General features: G+C 47.0%; 2 protein-coding genes and 1 long non-coding RNA gene across 3 annotated transcripts; 1 reads left to right on the forward strand and 2 right to left on the reverse strand.

The window, feature by feature from the left end:
* The first annotated feature begins 954 nt into the window (after positions 1–954).
* LOC131573890 (uncharacterized) lies at positions 955–16,013 on the forward strand. Its single transcript, XR_009276286.1, has 4 exons — positions 955–1,052; positions 3,311–3,580; positions 3,906–4,032; positions 15,765–16,013. It is a non-coding gene; the product is annotated as an uncharacterized LOC131573890 (long non-coding RNA).
* On the reverse strand, positions 7,660–19,212 carry LOC131573889 (putative transporter SVOPL). Its single transcript, XM_058828236.1, has 11 exons — positions 19,141–19,212; positions 18,912–19,036; positions 17,584–17,647; positions 16,066–16,191; positions 14,636–14,764; positions 12,997–13,070; positions 10,817–11,019; positions 10,189–10,300; positions 9,721–9,802; positions 8,185–8,274; positions 7,660–7,839 (listed from the first exon to the last, which is right to left on the reverse strand). The coding sequence occupies exons 1-11, from the start codon at positions 19,210–19,212 to the stop codon at positions 7,672–7,674; spliced, it is 1,245 nt and encodes a 414-aa protein (XP_058684219.1). The 3' UTR covers positions 7,660–7,671.
* Positions 19,213–19,504: 292 nt separating this feature from the next.
* On the reverse strand, positions 19,505–24,025 carry LOC131592790 (putative transporter SVOPL). Its single transcript, XM_058864563.1, has 4 exons — positions 23,930–24,025; positions 21,387–21,546; positions 20,759–20,850; positions 19,505–19,639 (listed from the first exon to the last, which is right to left on the reverse strand). The coding sequence occupies exons 2-4, from the start codon at positions 21,463–21,465 to the stop codon at positions 19,505–19,507; spliced, it is 306 nt and encodes a 101-aa protein (XP_058720546.1). The 5' UTR covers positions 21,466–21,546; positions 23,930–24,025.

Below are 24,025 nucleotides of genomic sequence, written 5' to 3' on the forward strand. Positions count from 1 at the left end.
ATGAAGTAGGAATATCCTGTACAGGCTACACAACTGTTTGAGACTGGCATAATTTTCACCACTGCAATACTCGTTGCTCTAAGGTATTTTTTATTTTTCTGCAGAGTTTTTCTGGGGGACAGTTCAATTACCCTCTTTGATTTGATAAAAATCAAGTATCTTGGTACTGATCTGAAATGTTGCAGTGAAGTGCTGCCAGTAGGATAATTAGTCAGAAAAATAAAACGTGGATATTCATAAGAAATGATAACAAATTTGTTGGCCTTTTTTCCTGGTCAAGTATGAAATGTAACTGCAATGTAACAGCAATGCAGTGGGCACCTGAAACACTGGCTATTCTGCAGGGCTTGTTGTGGCTTCAGAAAGTCGAATCCTTTGGAAACGTTCTGCATAAAAAGGAATACAAAGGATTTTAAGATGCAGCAGTGTCTGTGAGATGACATGTGATGAAAAATGCTGAAGTTCTATACAGAGCTTTCAGGTTCATTTCTCTCCAAGCACATCATCCATCAGATGATGAGCTCAGAAGTTATGGACTGCCACATGAAACACCGGAGAAGCAATCCCTGGAGAACTAAACAAAATCCATGACTGTTTCTTACCTATACAAGAAAATATGAAATACTCTGTTTTCCAGTCACAGGGCTGGTGTGTTTCCCTTAAACTGGCTGCCCAGGAGATCCAGGGGTATAATGAATTGTACTGGAAAAGCAGGTTTGGCATTTTGTTGGAATACCCAGGTGCAAGGTCTGGAATACCAGATTTTTCTGGGAAGAGTGATGGAAACCTCCCTGTTTCTGGAAAGCATTGCACCAGAGTGTTGCAGCCATGGGAAGAACTCACTCTTCCATGTGTGGGACTTAGGAAGTCATTCCAATCAGCTCATCAATAACCACTGCTTTCTTTTATTTCTGTTTCTAGAGGTGTGGCCCTCTGAGTCAAGCAAACCTGATTTGTACTTCTTCAGGGTAAAAACTCTTTGCTTTCCCAGTCCCCATCCTGCTGTCCATCCACTTGAGAACGGGGGGAAGAGAAGCAGTCATTGAAGACAGGTAAAAAAGCTGTTCAGCCTTCTCCTGATCTATTGTTACCAGTTTTCCAGCATTGTTTGTATGGGGGAGAGAGCTTGATATCAGTGAACAATTGTACATAACCTTACTCCAATGCATTGTTCCTTTGAATTTAGAGGACTTCATTTGTTCCCACATGGTCCCTTTTCCTAAAAATACAGAATATCTCTTTTTCCTAAAAAAGCCACCCAACTTCCCATGAGTAGTTTCCCAAGCCTGCTGGGAGCAGGAGGTAGCTGCACCCTCAAGGCTGCTGTATGCACTTCTGTGAGAGCTTAACTCTGAGTTGTGATCACTGCTAATGCATCCATGGAGCAAGAAGTATTGTGTGTGGTAAAATACCCCTGCATGCTAGATTTTCTAATGCTGTTAAATTGCTTTAGAGCATCAGCTTTGACTTTGTTATTAGCAGAAAATGAGTGAATGAGATGTTTGAGCATTTTTTCTTGAAGACTTGTTTACAATTCTTTTAATCTAACTGCAGTAATTTGTGCAAAGAGGGGCCTGCCTAAGTAGTGGCAACACAGTCTTCCTTCTCTGCATTTATCTGAAGAGTTTAGCTTAGGAACAGTAAGAGGGAGCTGCTACCACTGCTGTGATATTCTGAGAACCAGCCAACCCAGCCCACTAAAAGTGTGAATGTCGCATGATTTCTCCCAGACCAAAGCTGTCAGCAGCTAGGAGTCTGGCTGCCCTTGGAGCCCTAGATACTACCTCTGAGCTCACCCCGAGACACTGGGAGAATGAGTATTGTTTCCCATAAAAGGGCCATTGTTGGTGCCCAGACACCTGTGGCCTAATGTGGGGCTGCAGCCACACCAAACCCCCTGATCCCGCTGCCTGGGGGTCCTGTGCAGGACAGGGAGTGGGGCAGGAACTGCTGAACTGAGCCTCTGCACTCTCCCTGATCAATGCCACAGCCAGGAGAGCCTTGTCCCAAGACAGGGACATCAAGGGGTCATCAAGTCCTTGGGAATTGTTTGAAGGTGGGATTGAACTTGTTTCTGTACTTCCTGTCAATTTCCCACATGAGCCAACATGTTGGGTCTGGGGAAAAAGAGTGATTAAATAGTTTTTCCTGTCTCACAGATGTGTCACAGGTTGGCTTAAACTTGAACTGAAATCTCAGGCAACTCTTGCCTGAAACTGGGTTAAGGAAAAATTCCTACACACAAGCACGTTTTTGCAAGACTTTATTAAGAATACTTAATAAAGTAGCCATAGGATTTGAGTTGCCTTAGACTTGGAAATAAGTCCATGTTTTAGAAGCTTTCAGCAAATTACTGAAGTTTTTCTGAGATGCAGCTTGTCAGTAGCAGCTTCCCATCCAGCCTGGGAAACTGGGGAGAGTTTTTCCCTGGAGAGATGCTCCAGCAGCACTTGGTAGTGAATGTTGAGGATTAATCCATAGGAAGGGTTAAATCCATTATCACTGCCAGGCTCTTGGGAGCACTGAATTCCCAGCTAAGAGGAGAGGAGCCACCAAAGTTGTCCCTTCCAGTGCAGCAGCTGCATTGTGCCAGTACCTATAACCTGGGTTTTATCCTGGTTGTCTGACTCTGGAGTCATTGAAGTGCTGGAGTATGGAAAACAGGTAAGACAGTGGATCAACCACTTGTGTCATCTGGTGGGTTTTGGGCAGGGCATGGCAACTGGCTGTTTAGGGAGAGGAGCCACTGCTTCCCAGTGGGGTATGGGAAAGGCAGCCCAGAGGATGGAGGAACTGCCAGCTGTGAAATGGCTCAAATCCACCTTAAACTCCTGAAATTATCTGTGTTGGAAAGGACCTTGCAGATAGTCCTGTTCCAACCCCCTGTCACGGTCAGGGACACCCTCCTGGGATGTCCATGGAATACGCTCTGTGCCAGGCTGTGGAACAGGTGGGGTTTTCTCCCTGAGCCCAGTCCCAGGCGAGGTTGGGCTTTCCATGGGAAGAAGCCTGTGAGCTGCATTTCTGGAGTACCTGGAAATGTTTCTGGTACTGCTCTTTGTTTTTTTCCAGAACCAAGCATTATGTCTTTCCCCAGAGAAAGGTGGGCTGAATCCATTCCCTGGATTGTTCGGATTACACACTGGGTGTTCAAGGGCTCTGTTGTCTCTTTCTCCTGAATGGAAGAGTGAGGAAACAGGGATGCTTCCGACTGTCACAGAGATGTGGGAACACCCCAGTCCCAGTGAGGAATGTGATACCCAGCTTGTGGTGTGTGCCGAGATGATCTTTCCTGTTGTTTATTCTTTAGAGCCCAGTGGATTGGATTTTGGAGGAGCTGAGGTTTTTCCTGTCAGAGATCCATGATGGGGATATTTTTCCTGGATGTCCCAAAGGGAAGGAGCAACTTTGAAGTTGTTGCAGCCACATGCTGTGGATGCATCCCCTGAAAACCAGTTCAGGATTGTTCATCTGACTCTGACCCTGATCAGTGGCTTCCAGGGAGTCTTCTGGTGTTCTGAATATTCCCAGGAGAAAGATATTCCAGCACCTGCTTTTTAAGCCAGGAATTCCACACCCAGTAAGTCAGTCACATTCTATGTGAGCTGTCCCAGTGGTGGGATAGGAGAGGGAACAGCCCACACTGCTGTTTGAGGCATTGCTGCCTGGGAATTGGGGCCAACTGGGCATTTTAGAGCAGTGAGGCCACAAGGTCAGCCTTGAACTGCGTCCCCAGGGAATGCTGAGGCATCCCACATCTGTGGCACTTGGCAATACATCCCTGATGTGGAGCAAGAAGAAGAGGGGAAATTTTGGGTTAATGGGGGGAATGGAATTGGGATTTCTGGAATGGAATTGGGATAGATGCTGATCATATGGAATCATGGTGTGGTTTGGCTTGAAAGGGACCACAAAGACCTTCTGGACTTTGTTATCTCATCCCATGGCAAAGAACACCTCCAAAACTGCCTCGTCACCTTTATGGAATGACAATGGATGTTGGGAGCTCTGGCAGAAGCACCTGGAGACCAGGTAAGAATAGCAATGGGACTGTTTTGGCTGCTGTTGGATGTTGTTTTCTCTTTTCAAGATGTTCCTCTGAATTATGTTTCTACAGTAGTTTTCTAGGCCTCATTTGAGGATAACTCCAAGAATTTGGAAGTAGGTGGAAAAAACGAGGAAAAAAGGTGAACCTGATCAATTTCTAGTAATTCCAAACTTCTACAACATCATTCTGGGGGAAAGCTAGTTAAATGATAAAGATACAGAGGAAGAAGTGTTTTAAACCCTCCTGGCTCTGTGACAGAGCAAGCCTTCCTGTAATCCCAGTAGGTATCTCAGAGAAACTGTGGGATCATAAGGTTTTCCAAGAAAGGAAAACAAGGACAGAGGTGAGGGAATAGGCTTCCAGTTAATAATGATTTGATGAGTGTAGGAATGATTGTTGCATGTTTGATGCACACACAACCCCCTCTTTATTTTCCTGGAATAATTTTAAATTATTTCTTTTAAAAAATATTTACATTTGGGAGTTCAAATTTGAAACGAAATTATTCAAAATGAATCCAGAGAGAGATCATGGAATCATCCTGGAATCATGGAATGGTTTGAGTGGGAAGGGACCCTAAGGATCACTTTGCTTCAGGAGGGTAATGAGCCCTGCTAGTTGTGTCCAGCAAACACATCTACAAGCTCCTTCCTGGGCAGCCATTAATAAGGAAACCTCAGAGACTGAAAACAACCTTCATGCAGGACACCAAGCTCCAGCCTTTTCCTTGAGAAGCAAATAGGGATAATTTGGGCCTGCTCAGGATCAGAAGGAGCAGCTGATCTCCTGGCAGGAGCCCAGGGTTCAGCAAAGCTGGGTCTCCATGGTGGAGCCCTGCCATGTTCTTCCCCACGTGGCTGCAGAGTCCCAGGAAGTTCCCCTTCACTGGGTCACCTGCTGCAGGCAGCTGTTCCCACTTCCCATTCCACACTAATGTTTCATCTCTTCATTTCCAATGCTTTGCATTTTGGTGGGAGCAGGGAGCCTGTCTCCCATGGCAGCAGTGCCAGGAGCCCAGGGCAGGAGAAGGAGATGAATGGAAGCACAAACTGGAGAGGTTTCTCTCCACAGCTCAGCTGATCGCTGCTACTGAAACCCAGTTCTTGCAGTAAATCAATCTCAAGTGTTTGCTCCTCCATTCTGCCACAGCTCATCTCGAATACCACTGGATCTGGAGCATTTCAGTGGCCACGGCAGCTGCAGGTGCCACAGACAAGACCTTGGTGGGGACTTTTCCTTGTCAGCAATTTGCCAAGGAACCTACAACACACCTACCCTGTTGCTTTCATTCGTGGAACCAGTGGGGTTCTCAACCCTGCCAGAGGCAGAAGCAACAGTATCCTGGTCCTTCCTCACTAGGACTTTCAAAACAAGGCAAGCTTTTCTGTGTCAGTTCAAATTACTTTCAAAGGCACTGATTTAACTGAGAGCCAACTTGTGACACCTCTAACAACAATTCATTTGTAGATTAGACACTGTTTGACTCCTATACAAAAAATTCTCATGTTCGCCTGACTGTCCAGTCTCTTGCAAAGACTTAGGCCGATGTTTCTTGAGGTGACTGAGCTGATATAAGGAGCAGTTTTGTCTTTAATTTCTGCTCCTCTGTGTGTCCCTGGTTTGACATTTTGACTGTTTCCTGCACATTCTCTCCTGCTTTTGACCAGTGGTGGAGCCCTGGTGTGGGGCTGTGCACAGAGCACTGAAGAGACTCTGTGCCTCTGCTGTGTATGTGTGGAATGAGGAAAAGGCCTGGTTTTGCCTCTCACCTGCTGAGTGAGATCTTGCCTACCTGTCTTTGTCATAGGGTGGCACTGCACGCTAAAATATAGAAAAATACTCAGTTGTGTTTGCAGCAGGCCTTTGACATAACTTCTGATCATGTGGTGGATTTTTAGGCTGCCCAGAGCCTTTTTCATTTATTTGTTTGCTTTTTGATATTGCTGTTGACGTTGTTTCTGTAGTTTTTTTATGGAAAGTTTTTACTACCTGAAGAGAATTGCTTGTGAGACCATCCCAGAGTACCAGAAAACAGTAAAGAGAAGTTAAGGAGCAGAACAAAATAGTGAGGGAGACCATTCTAGCAACATAGGTGTGATCAGTGCATACTACAGTAGCAGAGAGTGAAAAAAATAAAGAGGTGCTGCCACCCCAACCCTTGAAGTCTTAAAGATCCAACTTCATACTCAAGTTGTTCTCCCAGTGGAAAATGCTGAGGAGAGAAGAGTGGATGTACTCTGTATCCAGTTACTTACCTGTCTGCTGTAAACTGCTTGGAAATCACTCTGTCTAAATAATCCACTTGAAAACATCTGACTCACCTTTCATTTTGTATTCTTAAATATCACCATAACAATGATCAGAAATCATCACTGCAGTGTGGTTTGAGATCCAAATTTTACTACTTCCATGAGTTGAGGAAAGTACTATATCCTATACTATATACTAGCTGTATCTGCTTTGTGTATTTTTTCCCTTTACCTCAATTCACCTAATGATTTTCCTATTTTTTTTAATATTATGTATGCAGTGTCACTACTGATAGCACTAGAAGTAAAGAGTCTTCTCACAGGAAGGGTAGAAAACCTATGTTTATTGAATCATAGGAAAGGTCCTTGAGAAATTTACCATTTGTCTACACAAATCATAGCTCTTACACTGTTCAGTTGTATTTTTTTATTTTTTAATAATGGAAACAGTATGGAGAAGCAATCAACATCAAATGCAGCTCACAGGAAGCAACAGATTCCAGGGGTTTCTTTTTCTTTTCTACCCAATCCAACATCAAACAATGGGTCTCATTTTACTTGCTAAAAAGGGGGAAAAATAAGACATAAAATTAATAAAATGCACATAAAACCCAACAGGAATGGATACATGGAAATTAATGTGTTTGGGTATTTGTGACAAGCAAGCCCTATGTTTGTAGGGATGGGTTTTTAGATGTCTGGTTTGGAAGCCTTCATAAACCTAGTTTGATCTGTCATGCTCTAGGCTGCTAAAGAATATGGATTATTCTTAGCCTGTGGTCTTGTGGTCTGTACAGGTCAGTCTGCAGAGTGATGCAGAGTGGTGTGATCATGCTGCTGCTGCATGCTGAAAAAATCTCAATGCTGCTATAGCTGAATTTATTGAAATCACAGGACTGTTCACCACCTCCTCTAATTAAACTGGTGTGACTTGCCCATGGGAGACTGCTAAATTTAAACTGTGCCCCTTAATCTTTGGGCTTAGTGCTTTGGCTGATTGCTGCATAGAAAACACTGACCATAAGGTCTTAGCTGGTAGATGAAGGTGAGGCTCTTGCCTTGAATTTGATTAAGAACTTTGGTAGTTTAGGTGCTCTGTACATCTGCTGTCCCCTCTCCTGGCAGAGCAGAGCGTGTGCCTGGGAAGCTGCACCTTTAAGTCAGGCTTGGAGATAGATGTAGAGAGGGGCTTGCACGAGCTAAAGCTCACACACATGAGGTGGCTGGGGCTGGCAGCCTGGCTTGTTCTTTCACGAAAAACAAGCTTTGGATAACTGGGATAAGAGTGCTTGAAGCTGCTGCAGCAGCGCGTTCCTGTGAGCGCCTATCAGGCTTGTGAAACCTCAGGAGAGCTGGGTTTGGATTCTGGCTGCATCATCCCCTAACAGCATTTAGATCCAGAGGAGCTCCTGGCGTGCTGGTACCCACCTGCAGGGCCCTGCCCTTGGTCTCGATGGGCAGTGTGATTGCAGAGATGGCACAGATGATGCACACGGAGGAGAAGAGACACAGGGCCCCCATGAAAGAAGCGCTCATAAGAACCTGCAGGCCAAAGAACATCAAACAGGAGCTCGCTGGTGCGGGGGACTGGCAGTTAAGTAGCAGTTAAGATGGACAAAAGGTCATAAATGCCTGAGAGATTCCACAATAGAAAAAAGTATCTTGTGAACCTTAAGTGCTTTCTGAAAGTATCAAATGCTAGTGAGCCAAATTCAGTGATGAGTTACTCAATGCTACAGCTGGCAACGACCACCCAAGTACTCTATAGGGTTGGGAGGGAATGGATTACATCCTTCCCTTTTTTTGGATGAATTTCAGGGACATCTCTCTGTATTTGATGGCAGTGTGCAGCATAATGTTTACCAACATTATCAAGCGTGCTCTTACTTGTGATATAAATGGAGCCACCATTGCTCCCACACGGCACAATGACCCACTTGTCCCCATCCCCAGTGCTCGCATTGTGGTGGGATAAACCTAAAACAGGCCAGAAAGAAACTGGATTAGTGCAACAGCGATCCACAATAGCTGTACTTCTATTTAAACTTTTTTTTAATCAGAGAGACACATTGTGTTATCAAGGGTACCTAGTGGATAAGATATGAAAAGAAATAAAAGCTCCCTCGAGCCTCATTTGAGCCATTACAAATCTGTCGGTTTTTTGCCCCAAGTAAAGTTTTAGGGCAAGTCAAAGCTAGATGTGATTATCCTTTGTTTAGCACCACTACGACCACTTTGTCTCCTGGCTCTATGATCAAAGTCACATAGGTTAGGTTGGGTGCTAAAGGAAAAAATCTGTTTATACTGCTAGGCCCTGTATCTGCAAAGCAGGAGGAAAAGATATTGTCTGCGGTTCTCAAGTCTGTCCATTAATTATTATCAACAGCACCTTTGTTTAGAAAGAATAAAAAGAAAAGCAGATCCTCGTAAGAAATATACAGGCTTAGAAGAAGTGCTTTGTGTAGTTTATTTTTCACACTTCCCAAACATCTGTGCCAATGAAACACTTAAATATAAATTTTACTGAATTACCTCGTAATATCAACAGATTTTAGCAAGCATACTTGTATAAGTCTTTGTTTAAATACTTTACTGAGCCAAGAAAATTGAGTAAGTTAATTCAAGAAGAGTCCAAGCACTTGGCTGGAAAGATTTTGATCATTGATTAAATTGTGAGTAGCACTGATTTATGGTACAGCAACGGTCTTTACATCAACAGCAACTTATTCAAGACTACTAAAATTGTGGTATTAAAACAGGTGCAAGTTTAAATATTACACTCTTAAAAGTGCAAGGGAGCTACTTCTGTTTGCTTTGGATGATTTTAGTCAATTAACAAGGAAATCCATTTAACTTCATACAATTGATTTTTTAAAAAAAAAGAACAATGCAACCCCCAACAATTTATACTTAACTCACAGAACTCATGGCTCCAAAGTTGTACGAAGGAAAAGCTCTTTAAAAGATTAAAACTTTTTCCAGACAGAACATAGCAATTTCCATTAAGGGAAAATAATTGTATGTATAACCCCATATACTACCTCATACAGACCCTTAAGTGCTGGGAAATGTGCATTTTAGTGGTAGTCTGTTTTCTCACTGTGGGGGTTAGATAGGAGGAAGATTGTGGCTTTTGGAAGATAGTGGCAGCCAACATCCTCAAAGACAGTGTTTTATAGGAGCTGAGCAACAGCTGGCTTAGTAGGGCACTCCTCTTCCATCTACTGCTGTCATCTCCAAGCTGGTTTTCTGATTCCTTCTCTTATCTTGCATATGAAAACACTGTCACCAAGATGCCAGAGACACATAGTTCAAGGAAGGTAACTCTTAACCAGTCCATAAACTAGCAGTCACCATTCCTGGGTATATACAACTAGTATTTGAAGCCTCCAAGCAGCTGAACACACCTCAAGGAGAACCCACCTCTGCTGTGTAAATGTAGATGGTGTTGAAGTTTGCTGAAACCAAGGCACGCAGCATGAAGAGAAAGCCAGCCATGCCTGCACTAGACAGAAATTCATGTGGAGCAGAGTTAATGTCACTGAACAGCATCAGCAGAGATGCCAGAAAGAAAGGAAGAGGAAAAAAATGAATGAAAAATATAACTTCTTTCCAGTGCATGTTGTTCACACTTTTTTCAATTTTCTGGACTGTGCTAGAAAGCAGCTTGTTGGATGTTTAGGAGAAGCCAAGTGGGCTCAGTCATACAAGTGAGCCCCTCTGCACACCACTGCACCATAGAATCTGCTGCCACAGCTTTCCCAGGAAAAGGAGAGCCAGTCAGAGGCTTTTCTCAGACCTACAAGAATCACTGGCCTGAAAGACTGGTGACCTGAGAATACCTCAGCATTGCATACCCTCAAACAAGACCCATAGTCTGAGCCGGAGTACCTCGAGGTGCAGATATTAAGAAGCAGAAAGAACAGAGCTGTACATCCCATGGTGATACACAGGCTTAGACGTCTTCCAAGGAGATTGATGCTGAGAATGTTCACAGGATTTACTGGAAAAAAGGAAAACCATAAAACATTTGATGATCTCACTGCAGTGATTGCCTGCCTTGACAGACCTTATGCAGTGTGACTCAGAGATACATGGCTGCATCCCCAGTGCCCACCAAACATCCCATAAAATGCACAAACCTTATTGTTCCCTTTCTGCACTCAAAGCCTGTGATTTGCCCCCATGCCCCTTTTTTTTCCACCCTTCCCCTCAGATGATGAAGCCTGTGCTTCTCTAAAAGTGGTTGTGCGGAGACAGGACACCAATCTGTCCTGAGCCATGCAAGGAGGGCAGGCTGCGTGAACAGCTCAGGCCTGGGTGATTTTGGTTCCTCTGACCACAGCCCAGGCAAACACCAGGGCCTGAGGTGTGCCCCACTGAGTGCCCTGCTGAGCCAGCAAGCTGCCTGCAGCACCCAGCTCGTGTGGGCCACCGTCACCAAGTGCCTGCACAGCTTGAACCCTTGCAATGAGCACTGAGAGGGGGGTGGCAGGGCAGGGATGGGGGAAGAGGTTACGTGCGATCTCCCCGACTGTGCTGATGATCATGGTCTGATAGGCAGCGGGCCCAAACAAGTGGCAGTGGCAGGGGCTGTGGCTCTCCTCAGGGTCACTGCTGGAGTCCTGCAGTGGTGGGGCTGTGGAGCCACAGACAAGGTCCCTCTCCAGCAACTCAGCGCTGGCCAATATGACACCGTAATAAGCGAAAGCTATGCCGAGCCTGTGGGGAGAAATATTGCAGTGAAAGGAAGGTGAGGAAACTCAAATGCAGCAGGTTTTGGGTGCCCTGGAATCTCTGCTGCTGCTTGCACCAGCTGTGCATGATAGAACCCTTTAGCCTGAGCAGAGAGGTGGCTTGGGCATCCACCAGGCTACTGGTCACCTGTGCCATGGAACTCCCCTCCTACCCCTGTCCAGGCACTGCTCTTTCTCAGTAAACCTCACCCCAGCTCATAGTTCAGCTTTGTATGGGGTTTGCGTGGCCAGGTTTTGGTAGTGGGTGGGGACTACAGGGGTGGCTTCTATGAGAAGCTTCTGGAAGCTTCCTCCATGCCTGACAGAGCTGATGCCAGCTGACTCCTTCTGCTGACCAAGGCTGAGTCCATCAGCAATACTGGTAGTGCCTAGGGGATAATATTTGTCAGAAGCAGAAAAAACTGTGCAAGAGCAACAGTAGCCAGAGAAAGGAGTGAGAACATATGTGAAAAACACCTCTGCAAACACCCAAGTCAGTAAAGAATGAAAGGCAGGAGGTGTTCCAGGTTACAGAACAGAGATTCCCCTGTATCCCGTGGTGCAGACCATGGTGAGACAGCTGTACCCTTGCAGCCCGTGGAGGTCCACAGTGGAGCAGAGATTAAACTGCAGCCTTTGGAGGTTCTCATGCCAAAATAGCCTGAAAGAAGCTGTGACCCCATGGGAAGCCCATGCTGGAGCAGGTTCCTGACAGGACCTGTGGGTCCATGGAGAGAGAAGCCCATTCTGGAGCAGGTTCCTGACAGAACCTGTGGGTCTATGGAGAAAGGAGCCCACGCTGGAGCAGGTTTGCTGGCAGGACTTGTGACCCCCTGGGGGATCCACACTGGAGCAGCTCATAAAGTACTGCAGTCCATGGGAAGGACCCACAAGGGAGCAATTCATGGAAGACTGTTTCCCATGGGAGGAACCCTACACTGGATCGGGGGGGAGTGTGAATGTCCTTTCTACCTAAGGATTTTCAAGAGGAGTTTTCATTAACTGGCCAAAGAGGCTCACATTGCACCCTGTCTGACTGTCAAAAATGTCACAGCATTGGTGGTGGCAGCCTTGCTTTATCATTATCAGGTAATTCAGAATACACCAGATCATAAGCAGGCTGAAAAGTAATTTTCACTTTTTTACCCCCCCCAGGCAGTTTCAGAAATGAGCAGCAGAATTTGGGCCACCTGGGAAGGCAGGGAATGCTGGGGGGGGATGGGAATGCAGACCTGGGAACATGCCAGGAGCTCCCGGGATGACTAGGAGACAAAGAAGGATAAAAAGACCAAAAAGATGTCTTATAACACTCATAGAAATTAAGGGGGAAAAAAAAACCAACATAAAAAATTCAAGGCCTGACCTCACAACATTTTGGGTCAATGGGTTCCCGCAGACTTATTATTTATACATTTCCATTCCAGACAGCAAAGTCAATGAAACATGTATTACCCTTGCATGCAGCTACTGGGAACACTGCATATGATACCTGTCTCCTCAATCTTAATTTACCCCAGGGAGTAGCACTGGCAATGGAGAAAGTGTTTCTGTTGGAGCCCTATCTCACTGGTCCTTTGGCTGCCCTTGGGGAGAACGTTTACCCCAGGCAGGGAAGGAGAGCTGCAGGCACATGGCTGGTCCCACTTCAGTCAGGTGTGGGCTCTGCCCCGTGGCTCTCCCCTGGCTCCCAGGAGCTGCCCTGTCCTGAGGAAGGACTCACAGCACCATCCTGGAAGTCCAGCCCTTTTCTGCCTAATTCAACAGCAACCAGGCAGGGTGTCTGAGGTGTGGTCTGAAACAGGACAAATCTATGGTGATCCATGTCCTTCCAGCTGCCAAAGATCTGCAGCTACCATCAGAGGCAGAGTAGTGTCCTGTTAAAGGCAGAGTCATTGGGAGGCTTCTGCTCCCTGCACGCTATCAACCAAGAGAATTAACAGCTAATCAAGAGAAAATAAATTACCATATAATCCATATCTGCAAAGTGGTTCTGAGGTATTTGGGGTGGATGAGGTCCTTGAATCTTCCCCTTCTTTCCTGCAAAATCATACAATAGAAATAGAAGTTTCTATAAAGGCATCTTTGATATAGGAGCAAGAGTTCTGTGAGAGCACTTGGTGCTCCTGTGTCCAGTCCTGTCCCCAGGCCGCTTGTGGCACTGACAGAGTCACACATGGTGCAACACAGCACCCACCAAACCTCCAGAGAGCAAAGCCCTGCTTCCCGAAAGATACCCACAGGAAGCTGCACTGTAGAAGGATGGAGGAGGGGAGAAGAGAACATCCTGAGCTCTCCTGGCCCCAAAGGACCCCCAGATCTGAGCAGTCTGGTCCCATTGTGACAGTAATGGTGCCAGAGTGGGGGGGCCCTGATTGCTGCTGGGGGGCCAGCATTGCTGGGGCTTCTGTCAGCTCCCACTGCCCCATGTGTTGCTCTGCCTTTGAAGAAAAGTTTTGGGACACGTGCATCTTTCTGGGAGGCCTGAAGTGCCTGGGGGCCCTGCCTGACCTGCTTCTCCCCAGGGTCCTACCACTGAGAGGAGACAAGTTCACAGGGATGGTCTGGTTTGACTTTATTTTTATTTTCCTCATCATTTGTTAAGCCTGAGAGAGGGGAAAAACTAACAAAAGCCCTTCCCACATTCAGTGTGGGTCCATCACATAAATTCAATTAAATTACAGGGAAGCTTTAATCCTAACTAATTCCAATACAATAGCACCACCTTGCATGAATTGCTAATAACAATACTTGGTGCCTGTGGGATTGAATATGCAGGAAAAAGATCCAGGAAATGGATTTAAAAGAGCTGAATAATTCTGAGGCCCTGAACAATGGACTTGTCTAATCTTCCTGTCTTGAGGGGTCAAAGGACCCATCTAAGTCCTCCCACCCACGAGTGAGCAGAGCCCAGATTGGGTGAGAGGGGGAGAAGTCTGGGAGGAGACTGCCCCCCCTGCAGCACCCACACGTGTTTTTGGGCATTTCAATCCAGCAGCGATCCACTCCTGAGCTGCTCAGCTCCTTACAGGTACAGGTGGTGGTACCTGTGAAATGGTCTCTCCTGCTTTGACCCTCTTCTGCTGGTCTGTGGCTCCACACTCTGGGATCTGGGGTGCTGGGACACAGTGGGGACAAAGGCAGGCCAGGGGCTGGGAGAAGCCTCTGGGAGCACTGGGTTGACCTTATGGCAGGGATCCTTGCAGCCTGCCCAGTCACAGCCCTGAGAGACACCCCAAGGGACAGTTCCCCAGATCTCATGACAGAGGGAACACCCCTGCAGGGTGGCTGGGCAATAAGGAATAATGCTTTGCCAGTAGCCCTTTTTGTGGCAAAGGAAGCAAATATTTTCTTAGCCCGATATTTTTGTGAGCAAACACAAACTTAGGAGAAAAAAAAAAAAAAGCAGAAAACTCCATTCCATTTTGAAGGCCAAGATTACTGTTTCTCCAAAAGAAAACTGACATCTTCATCATCACTTTTAGCAGTTGTTTGGAAAGGAGCCAGGCAAGGAGGTGAGAGGGGCAGCGCAAGATGTGGTTGGCAGTCCCACCCCCTCCCTGAAGCCCTGCCTGGGATGGATGGGTTGGACAGCCTCAGCTTACCTTGGCAGGCTCCCTCAGCTGTCCCTGTGGCATGGCCACCCCGTTCATCCTGGCTATCCTCTGCAGCGTGGCCAGAGCAGCCCCCGTGTTTCCCGTGGACATGTTGTACCGTGCTGACTCTGGGATGAACTGAAAGCAGAGCAGGAAGCCTTTCTGCACCTCTCTTGTCCTACTCACAGCTTCACATCATGCCCAGGAGCCTGCTCAGGTTGGCACAGGGCACTCCATGAGCTGGAGCAGCCTTTTGCCTGTTCTTCTCCCCAGCCATGCCCTGGGGTACCCTGTGTGTCCCAGCCCCCCATTCCCCATGTTGGGGGGCTCACCCTGCTCAACAAACCCCTTTGTTGGTCCAGCTCCCAGGGGTCTGCCACTGAGCCATCTGTGTCAAGCGCTTATGAAAGGTGAAACCAAAGACACAGGTTTAACAAAAAAAGCCCTGAATTAATTGGCACTCTAAAATGAGATGAGGCACATATTACTTGCTCAAGCAGAAGGCACTACAAGGACATTTTAATAAAAAGGAAGAAGTGGTTGAAATGCAGCTCATCACTAGCATTTGATGCTCTTTCCAAAGTAAAATACTTTTTTTATTAAATGGTAGCTCTACTAAATTATGAACAATTACATCTATTTCAAATATGAATTAAAGACTCCTCTTTTAAAGCTATGTATGCTAACTCAGTCTTTTCTTTCCCTGGATTACAAACTTTTTCTATCCAATTTTTCTGGAAAAATATTCAGGGAAACTAAACATCCAGGTTATACGAGTGTATACTCAGAGCAACCTTACGTTTGCCTGCCCAGATGGACTTGTGCATTCACTCAGCTGCAGGAAGAGCTTTTACATCTGCATAGCCTCCACCAGCCACAGCTCAGCCCATGAGCACTGTAAGCAGGGATTTTCCGCATCACCCTCCACAAATCAGATAGTGCTCATGTCCAAAGCTGATTTTTCTGAAGCAGAAGGAAACCTGGGGAAGCTGTGGTTTACCCTGGCACTCTGTGAACACTTTACTGAGGCTACTTTCCTCAGCCCTAGAAAATGTAAAGACTGAAAAGCATGTGCTGTGCCCAGCCTTAGACTGAAGGTATTATTTGTCTTTTTTTTTTTTTTTAATACGCTATCTAGACTGTCTTCCTCTTGGTGCCTGGCCTGTCGCCACAATCCCTGGGGACTGCTGGAAGCCTGGACACTGGAACCTGGGCTGCTGGAGGGCTACAGCAGACCAGTAAAGCCAGGCCATCACCAGCAGGGTAGCATCTCCCCAGCAGCCCCACCAGGACTTCCCTTACCGAGCCGCTGTGTGAGAGGACTGAGGAGGAGAAAGGAGGACACAAGAAGAGCCCCAGGATGAAGGGGATGGAGGACGATGGTGCCTGGGGAGACATCAGGCAGTACAGCAGGGAGTGGGGAGTGGAGATCTTCCTACCTTGAACACCAGGATGAGAAGGATGCCAGGGATGGAGGCAATTCTGATCAACCACCGCCAGCCGATGGTTGGGTTCACCACTGATGCCAGGCCAATGATTAACAAGGATCCTGCCAGCCAAAACACCTTTCCAAGAGAAGGAAAGGGGTTAGAACATGAACACATGGCAGCAATTTGTTTATTTTCTTCTCTTCTGGTGTGGTTCTGTGGATAGATGGGGAACTGTGCTAGGGAATGCTGAGGTGCAACTAAGCCATCCTGTGGCTGTATGAGAAGCTGGGCTTGAGTGAGAGGAAAGAGGGAAAGGCAAGAGTTTGGGGAGGGACAGTGAAGGTAGTCTTAATTAGCTCCAGGTAAAAAACAATTTGCTGTGGATACAATTGTTCTTAAAGCCACTTTTGTTCTTCCAGTCACTTCTCTGCTAATGCTTATGCTCATGAATTTTCCTGTTCTCTAGGTCTCTTCAGGGAAGCAGCAAATTTACAATCTCAGAAGGCAAAACCAGGCCAGATTTTCACTGCTGAAAATTGGTGGCTCTCCAGTAGACTCAATGCCAAGCTACACCAACAGAGAGTCTGGCCTCTGATCTGCGAGTACATTCCCTTCTGAAGTTTGCTTGTTGCCATTAGGAGACACATCCCTTTCCAGGGGACCACCCAGGGGAACTCAGCCAACACCAATCACAAAAGCTACAGCAAGTTCATGAATAGCCTGTGGGCAAAAATACTAAATTTCTGGGGAGAAATACAAGATTGTTCTTCCATACATCTTTGTGTTTCTGATGACGCTTTGGTAATGATGCCCTGGGATCAAGGAGACTGTAGTAGGAAAGCAAATAATGCCTGGCATGAAGAGTCTGGTTCAGCAGTGGGATGAATTTGTGCATTCAGAGGTGTCACCACTGATCATGTGCACATGCAGCAAGTGCCCACTGCAGAAGTCTGCAGTAAGCAATGACCCATCAAGTGGGCACAACCCTCCCAGCATGTGTCAGGACAAATTTGGGACTGACTGTGCTAACCCTCCCCTGTGCAAAGCCCCTGGCAGAACCTGGACAGGAGAGGACTAAGACCTCACCTGGGTGTCACTGCATAAACCACTTGTTGTCTCTGGGGGTCAAAAGAGGGGGGAGGGGGGATACACCTCAGGTGGGAGTGGGCAGAGAATGCCACTAGATCCAGCGCCTGCCAGTCCATCAGCACTGGCCCCATTAGACCAGGCAGCCCCATTGTCAGTAAGACAATCAAGAGGCTGGGTGTCAGCCATCTCTCAAAGTCCCCATACAATGTTGGGAGCATCAAATCATTTGAGAAGATATTTCCTCTTCCTGTTTATGTCTTTAATGACACAGATGCCACACTCTGAGGCACAGGAGGCAGTGGACTCTTGCACAGACCCAGACAAGTGTGATCAGTCTGGGAGAAGTGTTGATGTCCTGGAGATGTGGCTTCCAAACTGCAGTGGGACAAATTGCCTGGGACTCAGAGCTAGAAGAAACATTGACGTGTTCACTTTTACCTGAGATAAGGGCAACATGTATCCCCGGTATTTGGTGGGCAAAAACTCAGTTTTTATGATAAGTCTAGCAAAAAAGGAAAAAAAAGCAGAAATATAGCTGCAATGAGAATTTCCATACAAATCAAGTAACAGTTCAGCTCAACTCATAGAATGAATACCATCCCTCCTCCACCTTGAGCACCCAGAGACAAGGAATCCCTGCCCAATATGCCTCCCACTCTAGCACCAAATTACATGCAAAGGAAACACAAGGCACGAATGCTTTCCAGCCCATGACTGTGGGATACAAGGAGGTAAACATTGCAGTCTATGCATCAGGAAACCTATGGGAAGGTCCTGTGGGGTGACTGAGGTGTCAGCACAGGCATAGATATGATCATAGAAATTAACATTTTAGTAAAGCATTTTTTTCCATGAAATAAAGAAAACTCCGTTCCACTTTTTAAACAGTTGCAGTGCCTTTGGGGCAGGGGGCTTGTGGCACAGGCATTTCTCAAGGACCCCAGTGTGACTTGTGTTTCCTTATCTGGACAGAGAGAGAGGTGGGAAGAGACCCTCAGTGGCTCCTTCTGTCTCAGCCAGTGAAGTGTTTTATAAAATGTTCAATTTCCTTCCATCCTCATGAGGCTCATGAGCAGCCTCCATGGCCAGGGAATGGGAGCTCTCCTGTGAGGGAGACAATGCCAGCAGCACAGCAGATGCATGACTCAGGCACAGGTACCTTCTCCTCCCAACAGCACCTCTCCCCCCCATGTCCTTTCTTTCAGAAAATGGCTTTTGGGTCAATGTGACCAGTTTGGGGCTTTCCTTTGTGGGCAGCAACCAGGCTTTGAAGAACCATGGAAGGTGCTGAAATGTTTCATTTGTTTCCATAAGAGAGTCAACAACAACAAAATTTCCAGGCCCCTGGTGAAATGTTTGTTAATATTGTGAATTTTTCCTCCCCACATCCTCCTTTCTGCCCCAACAAGACAAAAATTTCATTTCAGTGGGAACGTTTTACATAATTCAAAAATAATTTTCTACTGAAGCAAAATTGCAGTGATTTTTTCTTTTTCCTTAAGGAGGAAGCAGCCTTTACTCATCTATTACCTGTCTAATTGTTTTTTATATGTGCTTAATAATCCTTCTGTCACCAGCTTAATGTAAACCAGCTGCCCCCTCTATTCCAGGCCTCGGGAGTCCTTGGGAACTGCAAATTAGGTCAATTGACCGGGATTTAGTGAAATTACAGAATGGCTTTTTGTTTCAAGGCCGGGAATTTGGTCCCGTTTTCCCTTCCAGCCCCTCCATTGCCTTCTCTGGGAAGGCAGCTTGCACAGCCTTACCCTTGCGCGTGGCCTGACACGCCACCGCCTACCATGGCCCGCAGGAACACAAACCAGATGTAGGATGGGGCAAACGAGGTCAGCAGGGAGAAATAGGCTGCCCAGAGGAAGGAGAGCAGTAGGATCTGCAAAAGGGCAAGAATTAGGGTCATTAAAGCGCAGGCTCAGCCAGGTGCACAGCTCCTGTGGAGCGCAGGAAAAGGACGCACAGCCCCCGGCAGTCACTCACCTTCCAGCGGCCATACCTGTCGGCCAGGAGCCCGAGCACTATGCTGAACACCATGTAGCCAAAAAACACCATCTGAGGGGAATTGAAACACAGCTGTGGAGGGCCCATTCCCAGCTACATGGGGCAGCTCTGCTCTTTGAGCTGTGGGTGAGCTGTGTGTTGTCAGGGCAGCAGGATGAACTGCAGTGCCCAGAACCACAAGTGAGAGGCTTTTGGGGGATGGCTTCCTTTGTGTAAGCACTCACTGCTGCAACCCTCAAAGCTGGGGGTGGATGGCAAGGTTTTCAAAATAAGAACCTAGAAGGGGGGATTTCTTTGGCTTTGGCATTACTTGCTGTGGGTGTGGACATCTGTTCTCATCAGCTTAATTTCTGATGTCTACAGTCGTGGCAGTCTTCTTGTCCTGTAAGGGAGCCCTAGGAATTTGTTTGGTTCGCTGGGAAATGTGTTTTCCAAAACCCGTGGTGGTGGCCATGACTATGACCACGTGGTGGATGAGCTGTATGAGAGGAACACGAGTCACTCACTGTTGTCACTAAAGCCACCTGCCAGTCTTGTAGCTGCCACTCGCATCGGATGAGAGGGGACACAACAGCTATCAGCATGATCTCCATGGCTTCAGCCACCTTTGGGAGCAAGTGTGTGCGTTAGCAAGAAGGGAAACCACAAGAAGCCCACAGGGGAAAGTCTCTCAGTCCTACAAGGCCTGCATGTTCCACCATGGCAAGCCACCATGACAAAACAGTCCTGTGAAGCCATGGTGCTTCTACAGAGGTCTGAGCCCTGTGCCTGACCTGGAATATCTTGGTGACAGGGAGAGGAGGAGAGAAAGGTGCACCTAGAAAGCAGGTACAGGTGCACCGTGTATCTGGGAAATTTGGAAAGAGTCATCCTTGGCAGAGAAGACTCTTACCCTGCTGTGTTAATAGAAGATCTTCAACTACCTCTGGAAACCAAACTGCTTGGCTGGGTACCTAGCTGTGGATTCAGGCATCCAACATGAACTCTTAAAACTGTTTTTGGTTAAAAACATCATTGCTCCATTGGCTGCTTGCCCCAGCAGCTGGCTTCAGTTAGGAATGAACTGACTGTTTACACACAGCTTCAGACTTTTCACCTCAGCTGCAGCAGTCTTCATGGATAGACCTTATTACATCTTTACCCCAACCTGGCTTTTGCTGAAGTTCCAAAACAGGTACACCATTAACCCCAGACCATGGAAGTTAAGAAGTTTTTCAGGCAGGCAAGGGTGAGAAGATGTCAGACTTTCTGATCCAGATTGCCCAGGATTTGGGTGCCATGGAGATGACATGAAAAATACCATTGTGAGGCTGAACCTAACCTTCAGGCACTGAATGAAGACATGCCCTGACAGTGGCCAGGGACAGGGACAAACCATGATGCTCTGGGCCAGCCTGCCCTGAAATAGGTCAGATATCAATAGGGCCAAAATCTACTTTCACCAATGAAGAAAATAGAAGAAATCCTGCTTGGAAAGGTATGTGTAGGAAAAAAATGGGCTGGCAGCAGTATGTGCTTATGGCTGTTACTGCATGGTGATAAGAAAACTGAAAAGAAAGCTTTTTTCAGGCCAGCACAAATGGCTGCAGATACCTACCCCAGTGCTGCCCATGATGAGGAAGAGCATGATATGGAACCTCCCAAACCCAATGGTTTCCACAGCTTCTTCAACTGTAAATGTCTTTTGCCCTACACATGAAAAGAAAATTAAGACACAAAAACTGTCAGCAGCCAAGTTGTGCCTCCTCTTCATAAAATAACATTTTTCATGCTACTGTGGGACTGCACCAGGAAAAGGCCTGGAAACACCTACCAGCTGTATGTCCCCTGACCAGCCCATGGATGTCCTGGTGGCAAGTCACAACAGGGGGTTGCTGAAACAGCAGCCAGTGCAAACAGAGGAACAGCCTTGTACAATTTAAAATGCTTTTGAAACAGAGTAACGTTAGACAAATTATCCCAAGAAAATGAATCCTCAAATTACCAATATAATAAAATGTTTACACGAAACAGAGGCCTGAGAAAAGCCAAGCCAGCCAGCTCTTCTCACTGTCACAAGCAGCAGTCACCGGCCTGGTAGGTGTGGTGGGAGGGGAGCGCAGGATGCTGATGTTGTGGCTCCATGTACAGAGGTTTTAAGTAGCTGCAGTGGCACAACTGAGGACCCTCCCTCTACCCCAGCTAAACAAGGAGCCAAATGTCTAGTCCTGTCAATATAAACCCACCTTTTGGTGGTTCTTTTCTCTCTGTGTGGATTTCCTCCAAGCCAATAGCATTTTCTGCCTCTTTTGGTGCAGTGGCCATCTCAGCTCCTGCTGGGATCCACTGTCTCTGTGAGCAAGGCTAGGATTTATCTGTGAAACCTCACAACAGTCATGAAGTCACCTGAGCAAGAAAACAGCAAGGCAGTTTCTCACACTGGAGTGGAAACATTCAGATACAGTAAAATATGAGTGTTCCATGCAGCTACTGGAAGATATCCCTTCCCATTAGGGTTTTGGTGAAAAACACGTAGAAACATCACAGGGTTAGTTGAACTGAGAGACGTCAGTCATCACATCACACTGGCTGTTTTTATGGGAAGTCCAGGGACTGCCTTAGGGAAGACTGGAGACCTGCTAAGGTAAGAGAGCATGTGATGACTTCCCCAGCCCAGAGGTCAGTGAAATGCAGTCCAGCCTAAAAGATGCTGCATCTCCAGGATCCAAGACATGATACAACCAGTAGCTGTTGCCCCTGCTGGAGGCTCCCCAGTGGAGCTGGGTTTGAGTGGGCAGTAGAGGTGCTGTACTCTGCAATTGCTCAGCCTGGTGGGAGCCCCCAGTGATGCAGAGCCAGGTGACCCAACCAGTTCCCTAACCACAGGATCTTGGGGGTGGCAGGGGTAGCACTGAGCTCCACACCCGAGCAGCACACAGTCTCCTGCTGCAAACCAGCCCCTCTGCCTCATCCCTTGCCACGCTAATCCCCATCCTCTCAGGGCATCCATAGACACAGCCATGCATTCTGCATTGCAGCTGGAAGCTGGATTCCTCTGCCAATGTTTCTGGCTTTCAGCACTAGATCTTTTGGCCTTATCACTGTTGCTTTTCCTCATCAGAAAAACTCATTTTAATCCCAGGGCAGGCATTAAGCACACTGATTGCTTAAACCCACAATCTTTCCTGCTGAGTGCATGCTCAGGCACTATGGAGGGGACCTGAACATATCTGCACTTTGCTGACACCCTCTCCTTTGATTACCTCCCTTCAGGAGTGCTGGGCTTGGCCCAGGCTGCGTTCACAGCCAACCAGCAGAGACCTGGGAGGCTGCAGAAGGACAGGAGCTGGAGGGAATTAATGGCTGAGAGCATCTAATACATAGATGCTCGCTAGAGCATCTGTGAAAGGTGCAAAATTCCATTTGAGAGAGAGGGCAGTGTGAACACAGAAAGCATGGAATTACAGTACTCCAGGATGGATGCCTTGATCCTATACTGAGGTACAGTTAGAAGGAGGTCATTAAGGACTAATGGCAGATTAGATGGTCACATACACTGACCTTGCTGTCACAGATCATTACAGTGCAGCACCCTGGAAGATGCAAAGGATATTGGTTATATCTGTCAATCAGCAATGTACTCAGAGGCAGCAATAGCTGCCAGCAGCTGATTATGATGGCCAACAGCTAGGGACTATTTCCAAGTGGAACTGTCTTAACAGAAACCAAACAAGGTGCTTGGATGAGCCTGTGGGAAGAGGTAGGGATTTAATGTGTCTGAATCGCCAGAGGCTTTGCAATAAAATCTGGGCACCTGTTTTTCTCTGTTTCTCTGCCCTTATGATTAGGGGCCTGCAAACACGTTCTGCTGTAAGCTGCCACATCACACCTCTGTCAGGTTAAACAGACATGCTCCTCCAAAACATCTGTGGCAGGCACAGCCCACGGTGCCAGCAGGACAAACATCAAGCCCTGGGCCTTTTCCCACGCATCCTGATGCAGGGATACCCTGCTACTGCTTGCTGAGGGGTGTTGGAGCATTTCACTGGTGCCTGCTCTGGGCTGCACGCCTTCTTGCTACAACCCTTCCACAAAAGGGGAGGGAACCCTGATCCCTGGTGCTGCTGTGCAGAGCCCACAGCACAAGGCACAAGCACAAGGCTGCAGTGCCACCTCCAGCACCCCACAGTAGCCAGACACCCTCAGAGGCAGCAGGATGGTGCACCTAATGTGAGAACCACACTAGCCTCAAATAGCAGCTGTAAGCAGGTGGGATACACTCTCCAGCACCTCAAATAATGCCAGAAATCTGTGCAGGCACAGTAAACCTCCTAACAATTCCTACTAAACCTGTGTATTGCTCATCCCAAACCTGTGCAGCCCTGTTTGCCTTGATGGAGCAGCTACTGTCTATCTTCTGGGAGTCACAAATTTCCCTCTATTTGTAAATCCAACAAAATGCCAATTACATGAGCCAAAAGAACAGCAGTGACAAAGCTGCTGCTGGCAGGTAAAGTAAAAATTCTCCAGTTGAAGGGAACAAGCAAGAGTACATTGAAAGTGCTGCTGGAACCCACTGGAATGATGTTGTGACCCCCACCAGAGGTCTGTGAGGCACAAAGGCCATACAACATGCAGTGCTGCCTTGTGACACCACCTGGAAACTTTGTCAGTAAGGTCAGAGACCTTCTCTGGCTGAGAATTTTCCCTGCAAGTGAGAGTGGGGGTATCTGATCATACAAATGATCAGATGTCCCAACTATTAAGCAAGATTTTACTGCTTTCTTACCTCTGTGGTGTCTCAGGCTCGGGGGAGAAGAGCTTTTCTCTTTTCTGACCGTTTCTCCTCTGCTATTAACTTTTTACAGTGTTGGCAATGCTGTTT

This window comes from Poecile atricapillus, chromosome Z (assembly GCF_030490865.1).
Source record: "Poecile atricapillus isolate bPoeAtr1 chromosome Z, bPoeAtr1.hap1, whole genome shotgun sequence".
Lineage (NCBI taxonomy): Eukaryota > Metazoa > Chordata > Aves > Passeriformes > Paridae > Poecile > Poecile atricapillus.

What these genes read in the sequence shown, in the direction of transcription:
- LOC131573889 (XM_058828236.1), bottom strand. Translation starts at nt 19,212, where the DNA reads ATGGTGTTTTTTGGCTACATGGTGTTCAGCATAGTGCTCGGGCTCCTG. An exon ending in GTGTCAGGCCACGCGCAAGG is followed by an intron (nt 17,648 to 18,911) that starts GTAAGGCTGTGC and finishes CTTTTTTGCTAG; the next exon opens with ACTTATCATAAAAACTGAGT. An exon ending in CACAGTCGGGGAGATCGCAC is followed by an intron (nt 10,301 to 10,816) that starts GTAACCTCTTCC and finishes CCTTTTTTCCAG; the next exon opens with TAAATCCTGTGAACATTCTC.
- LOC131592790 (XM_058864563.1), bottom strand. Translation starts at nt 21,465, where the DNA reads ATGGCCACTGCACCAAAAGAGGCAGAAAATGCTATTGGCTTGGAGGAA. An exon ending in GAGAAAAGAACCACCAAAAG is followed by an intron (nt 20,851 to 21,386) that starts GTGGGTTTATAT and finishes TTTCATGTGTAG; the next exon opens with GGCAAAAGACATTTACAGTT. An exon ending in TCATCATGGGCAGCACTGGG is followed by an intron (nt 19,640 to 20,758) that starts GTAGGTATCTGC and finishes CCTCTCATACAG; the next exon opens with CTCATCCACCACGTGGTCAT.